We start from the raw sequence: 6,543 nt of genomic DNA on the forward strand, positions 1-6,543 counted from the left end.
ACAGACTTTTTTTATCGTTTATTTTGCCGCCTTACGAATGCAACTGAACGAACACCTCTCGGGTGTACGTACACCTCAGCAGACCTTCTTCTTCTTTTTCTCTCTTTCTCTGTCTCTCTCTTTCTGCATATATATATATATGTTCATGTATCTACCGCTCTCTCCCTCTCTCCCTCTATAAAGAGTGAAGAAGTAAATTTGCATAGTGAAGGAATAACAGATCTTTGAGGTTTGTACGTACAGCTGGGAGGTAATATAAACAAGCATCTCTTCAGAGAGTAAACACAGACAATAATTTGCTGCTGGTGTTTGTTTCTATGCACGAATGCCTCTAAAGGCCTTCAAACAAAATCTTTTAATATATCTGTTTGTTGAGTTTTAATATTTAAAGGGTAGTTTGTCGCATCAAGCAGAGTCAGAAACTCTTTAAAAAGACAGCAGATATCTTCACTCAGGTCGTGTATACCTTTGCAAGGCAATTGTACAGAAATAAGAAATAAATTATTCGAGTTAACTATTAATATATTATATATAATATTATAGCATATTGTCCTTCGCTCAACACGAAACCCTAAACCCTAAACCCTAAACCCTAAGCAGCTTGCCTGCATGCATATGCCCTAAACCCTTTGTCTGTCTCTACAGGGATATTATGTTTGATTTTCTCTGCCTCTATGTCTCCTCTTGGTTATTGTCTCCTTTGTTTGTCTCTTTCTAACTCGTCGCTATTATTATTATCATTATCAGCAGCAGCAGCAGCAGCAGGTGCAGCAGCAGCAGATGAAGCTGCACTGCGGTGTACGTACACCTCAGGTGCTGCACACTTCATATTATTGAAAGCAAATTAAGGATAAAAGTCGTTTGGTGTCTCCTAAAGAAAAAACAAAACAAAAACTTTGCTTTAAGCGACATTATAATCCTTAAAGACAGCCCAGCCCCGGACTTCTTTCCTGTTGTCTCTGTCTCTGTCTCTGTCTCTGTCTCAGTTGCTGTCTCTTTATCTCTCTGGGTGTATATTCGTAGTTCTATGTCTCTGTCTCCTTCTCTGTCTTCGTTTCTGTCTCCTTCTCTGTCTCCTTCTCTGTCTTCTTCTCTGTCTCCTTCTCTGTCTCCTCTGTCTCCTTCCCCGTCTTCTTCTTTGTCTCTGTTTGTCTGTCTTTGTTTATTTATTTGTCTGTCTCTCAGCGTCTCTTGCTATCTCTTTATTTTGCTGTCTCCTTCTGTCTCTTTTTGTCCCTGTCTCTGTCTCTCTCTTCTGCTGTCTCTCTCTGTTCAATTTGTCTCCTTTTGCTGCTTCTTCCTTTCAACGCTGCTGGTGCTGCTGCTGCTTACAGCAGCAGCTGCTGCTGCTTCTGCTGCCGTTGCTGTTGTTGCTGTTGATGCTGCTGCTGCTGCTTCCCGCTGCTGCTGCTGAGGTGTACGTACACCCGAGAGCATCGCTCTGCATCGCTTAATATGTTGATGAGTCCCTTGAAGCCGCAGCAACTCTTCACAAACTCTATTGCATGCATGCGGCGCCACCCTCCCGCTGCTGCTGCTGCTGCTGCTGCTGCTGCTGCATGAAAACTGCTCTTGCTGCTGCAGCTGCTGCATCCCCTGATGCAGCTCTGCACTCGGAGCCCAGCCTATCGAACCTTTCTGCTGCTGCTGCGGCACTTGCTGCTGCTGCACCTGCTGCTGCTGCTGCAACTGCTGCTGCTGCACCTGCCGGAGGTGCACATGTTGCTGCTGCTGCTGCTGCTGATGCTGCTGCAGCTGCAGCAGCTCAGGGATGATTCGAAGAGCAAGTTCTGCTGCTTCAATAATAGCAACACGCCGCGACCACTGCTGCTGCTGCATGCAGCAGCAGCGAGAAGCATCTCTCAGGTTATCATGCATAACTTGTCCTTCAGCTGTAAAGCCAGCAGCAGCAAGAGCAGCAGCTCGCCGCTGCTGCCGCTGCTGCTGGCGCTGCTGCTGCTGCTGCTGCTGCTGGGGATCCGCGGTTTCGGTGCCGTTGTGTGTATCGCTGCGTCGTCTCCTTTTGCTGCTGTTGCGCTCGCCTCTTCTTGCTGCAGCATCTGCTGCTGCTGCTGCTGCTTCTGCTTCTGCTTCGGGGCAGTCGGGCTCCCGGTGCAGCAACCCGCAGCAAAAGGGCTCCTCCTGCAGCAGCAGCAGCAGCAGCCGAGGGCACAGCAGCAAATCGCTTGAATCTGCTGTTAAGCGGCAGCGTAGATTCACAGGACGAGCAGGGATGCAGCAAACACCATCAGCTGCTGCTGCTGCCGCCGCCGCCGCTGCTGCTGCTGCTGTTGTTGCCGCTGCTGTTGATTCTCCGGCTAAGGGTGCTGCTGCCGCTGTTGTTGCTGCTGCTGTTGTTGCTGCTGCTGCAGGGCCCCTTGATGTGATTGCTGCTGCTGAGGCGCTTGTTGCTGTTGCTGCTGCTGGTGGATGCTCTAACGGTGCTGCTGCTCCTGCTGCTGCTGCGGGTGCTGCTGCTGCGGGTGCTGCTGCTGCTGCATCTGCAGCGGGAGCCGGAACGAAGCGTACGTTGCAGTGTTGCTGCAGCAGCGGGATAAGCAGCTGCTGCTCCGCAAGGAGCTGCCTATACACCCGAGCAGGCTGCAAGGGGAAGGGTGATTTGCGGTGTATCTGCAGCAGCGTACGACTTACGCAATAAGGCATGTCTTTTAAGAAAACTGCAGCAGCAAACAGCAGCAGCAGCAGCAGCAGCTGCTTCTCAGCAGCAGGAGACATCCCTTTCGTTATAAACGCCCAAGAGAGACAGGCGTCTCCATCTGCTATATACTCTAGCAGCAAACCGCAGCGCAGCACAAATGCCGCGCTGCTGCTGCTGCTGCTGCTGCTGTTGCTGCTGCTTGTGCAAGGAGAGAAGAAGTAAATCAGCAAACCTTCACTTGCTGCATCTGTTACTGCGGCCCTCAGCCCTCCTCTCAGCTGCTGCAGCGCCTGGTGCCGCAGCAGCGGAGCTGGAATAGACCCCTGTCGGAAGCACGAAGAAGAAGCTTCCTGCTGCTGCTGCTGCTGCTCCTGCTGCTGCTGCTGCTGCTCCTGCTGGTGATGGCGGTCCTGTTGCTGCGACTGCTCCTGCTGCTGCTGTTGCTGCTGCTGTTGTGGCTGCTGCTGATGCTGCTGCTGCTGCTGTTGCTGCTGTCGACGGCATTGGTGACTCGGACTCTCCCTGCTGCTCGTGCTGTTACTGCTGTTGCTGCTGCTGCTGCTGTTGCTGCTGCTGCTGCTGGCAGTGGCACTGGTGGTGGTGGTGGAGGTGCTGCTGCTGCTGCAGGTGCAGCTATTTGCGGGAGCGCAGCAGCAGTTGTCTCTTTCGTTGTGAGTCGCTGCTGCAGCGTTTTTGCTGCTGCCTGCTGCGCGCCTCCCTCTGGATATCGGCGTCCCGCCGGAGCTGCTGCTGCTGCTGCTGCTGCTGCTGCTGTCTTCTGCTACATGCACTGGGGCTTTGTTGCTAGCTACAGACGCCACCAATCTGTGAAGATTAGATAGCTCGACAGCATCTGTTGCTGCATGCAGCGGCAGCCTGCAGCAGCAAGGCAGCAGCTGCAGCTGCGCGAGAATGCTGCTGCAGCGCAGCAGAGCCCCATCCACTGCAGCAGCAGCAGCAGCAGCAGCAGCAGCGCATTCGCTCAAATGGTAACAGCTGCCACCGCAAAAAGAACATGATGAGGCATCATCGGCTCCTTCCAAATTCGCTGCTGTTGCCGCTGTTACTGCTGCTGCTGCTGCTGCTGCTGCTGCTGCTGCTCATGCTGCTGTGGAGACAACGGGGCGCAGCGTCCTCTGCAGGACTTCCGACGCGACAAGAAGAAGGTGGGTCTTGAGGTGAGCATTTCCGCTACTGCTGCTGCAGTTGCTGCTGCTGCAGTTGCTGCTGCTGCAGTTGCTGCTGCTCTTGCTACGGTCTGACAGAGAGGTTAGGGGTTGCTGCTGAAGTTATCAGCAGCCCCTGATAAGCAGTTGCTGCCAGTGTACAAGGGAGAACTTGGTTGCTGCTGCATGCATGCATGCATGCAGTAGCAGCATCAGCAGCAGCAGCAGCGGCTGGGGCCCGAAGACCACCATTTATTCAGTTGTCTTCTGAAAAGTATTTATTTTTTGTAAATGTTTGCATTTAAACAAAACTTTCTGTCTAAATAAATTAAAATAAATTAAATTTATCGCTCAAACAAAACAAAATAAAATACACAACGCCGCCAACTCCAGCATCGACGCTGCGAAGGCACTGCACGATTCTGCAGCAGCAGCAGCAGCAGCAGCAGCAGCAACAGCAGCAGCAACAGCAGCAGGAGCACCAGCTGCAGCAACAGCTACGGCAGCAACACCAACACCAACAACAACGACAGCAGTAGCACAGCAGCAGGAAGCATGAGCAGCAGCAGCAGCGGGGAGACCCGCAGCCAGATCCGCAGCAACAGCAGCAGCAACAGCAACAGCAACAGCTGCTGCTGCAGCTGCCACAGCAGCAGCAACAGCAGCAGCAGCAGCAGCAGCATTGCTAGAGGAGGTGAGTTTATAAAATATGAATTGAAAGGCTTTACAGGTCTTTCTGCTTCTTTGTTCCCTCTCCTCCCCCAGCTCAGAGTTGATATATTTTTGTTTAAAGATATTAAAAATGCAAACACCCTCAGAGAGACGCTCTTGCTGCCACCTAGACAGCAGCAGCAGCAGCAGCAGCAGCAGCAGCAGCAGCAGCAGCAGCAACAGCAGCAGCAAGTTGAACAGCAGCAGCATCAGAGAGAACCTACGACCCATACGAGAAGCAGCGCTCCAAGCAATAACAGCAACAGCAGCAGCAACAACAACAACTGCAGCAGCAGCAACAACAGCAACAACAACAACTGCAGCAGCAACAGCAGCAGTAGCGACATAGCATCTCATGCGTTGAGCAGTTTGCTGTCGGGTTCTTTATCTGCAACAGTCGATGCTGCAGTTTGGGGTGTGGGGCGAGTGTGGGGCTTTTTGCTGCTAAATGCATGCGCTCTGCTGTCTCTGGAGCAGCTGCAGGTGGCGCTGCTGCGGTGTCTCTGCTGCTGCTGCCAGCGCAGCACAAAAAGTAAAAGCTTCTTTACTGAATTTATCTTAGCTTTATCTGGAGGCAGCAGCATTTCTGCTGCAATTAATAAACTCACACTGCAGCAAGACACGCGCAATCTGCTGCTTGTTTCCTTCTCCGAAACTCTACCCTGCAGCAGCTGCTGCAGCAGCAACTGCAGCAGCAGCAGCAGCAGCAAGATGAAGCCCCTCATCCCTTTTAATGCAGGCTGCATGCTCTTCTCTAAGGGAGAAGGGAGAAGCATTATTGACGAGCTGCAGCTGTCAGCAGCAGCAGCAGCAGATGCAGCAGCAGCAACAAATGCAGCAGCAGCAGCAGCAGCAGATGAAGAGCGAAGGCAGAAGCTTTTGCTGCTCGCCCTGCAGCAAATCGAAGGAGAGAATGTGCCGCTAGATAACGCCTCCACCTACAGCAGCATATCCAGATCGCTGCAGCAGCAGCAGCAGCAGCAACAGCAACAGCAGCTGCAGAAACTGTATGGAGTCAGCAACGCAGAAGCGCAGCTGCCTGGCGGGCTGCATGCTGCTGTCATCTCGCGAGTCGCTGCTCGTCATATCTAAGCAGCAGCATCAGCAGCAGCTTCTCGGAGCTGCTGCATCTGGGGTGTATATACACCGCACAGGGGAGTGCATGCGGCTTGTTGTTTCTTTTCTGCTGCAGACTGTCTATTTGAATTTGTTTATATTTCCTTTGTCTCTAATTATATTATTATATTTACTCTCTAATAGCCAGCACACAATTTAATTATTTTTTTGCTGCAGCTGTCTAGGACCCATTGTACACGCAAATAGCAACGTGCAGCAGCAGCAGCAGAAGCAGCAGCAGCAGCTGCTGCTGCTGTATGTTGCTGCTGCTGCTGTGTTGCTGCTGCTCCGCAGCACTAGTTTCCCGAAAGCAAATATCGCAGTAAATCAAGCTGCTGCAGCAGCTGCTGCTCCAGCTGCCGCTGCTGCCGCTGCTGTTCTCGCCGCTGCTGTTCTCGCTGCTGCTGCTCTCGCTGCTGCTGTTCTAGCTGCTGCTGCTCTAGCTGCTCCAGCTACTGCTATTCTACCTGCTGCTGCTGTTTCAGTATCAGCAGCAGCAACAGCAACAGCAGCAACAGCAGCAGCAGCAGCAGCAGCAGCAGTTAGCGCCTCATTCCTAGAGACTCTTCGAGTATGTGAAATCCACGCAGCACCAAATTGGCGTCCATTCGTCTCTGCACAAATAAATAAATAAATAAATAAATAAATAAATAAATAAATAAATAAATAAATAGTAAACTAATTAATAAATATATTAATAAATAAATAAATAATAGTAAGGGGGAAAGAGATAAGTAAATGAATTCTATTAAATGCGGTGAAGACAGAGACAAATCAATAAATAATAATAAGACAGAGAGAGACAAATACATTAATTATATAAAATATATATTAATTATATAAATAAAATATATATTAATTATATAAAATATATATTAATTATATAAAATA

General features: G+C 50.7%; 2 protein-coding genes across 2 annotated transcripts; one reads left to right on the forward strand and one right to left on the reverse strand.

Moving 5' to 3' along the window:
• Window positions 1-1,272: 1,272 nt before the first annotated feature.
• On the reverse strand, window positions 1,273-3,845 carry EAH_00043680 (hypothetical protein, conserved; the record flags this gene model as incomplete). Its single annotated transcript, XM_013394964.1, has 2 exons — window positions 1,273-3,655; window positions 3,781-3,845. The coding sequence occupies 2 exons, from the start codon at window positions 3,843-3,845 to the stop codon at window positions 1,273-1,275; spliced, it is 2,448 nt and encodes an 815-aa protein (XP_013250418.1).
• A 535-nt stretch (window positions 3,846-4,380) lies between these two features.
• On the forward strand, window positions 4,381-5,628 carry EAH_00043690 (hypothetical protein, conserved; the record flags this gene model as incomplete). Its single annotated transcript, XM_013394965.1, has 1 exon — window positions 4,381-5,628. The coding sequence occupies one exon, from the start codon at window positions 4,381-4,383 to the stop codon at window positions 5,626-5,628; it is 1,248 nt and encodes a 415-aa protein (XP_013250419.1).
• Between the last annotated feature and the right edge of the window lie 915 nt (window positions 5,629-6,543).

This window comes from Eimeria acervulina, genomic scaffold (assembly GCF_000499425.1).
Source record: "Eimeria acervulina Houghton genomic scaffold, Eah_scaff589, whole genome shotgun sequence".
Lineage (NCBI taxonomy): Eukaryota > Apicomplexa > Conoidasida > Eucoccidiorida > Eimeriidae > Eimeria > Eimeria acervulina.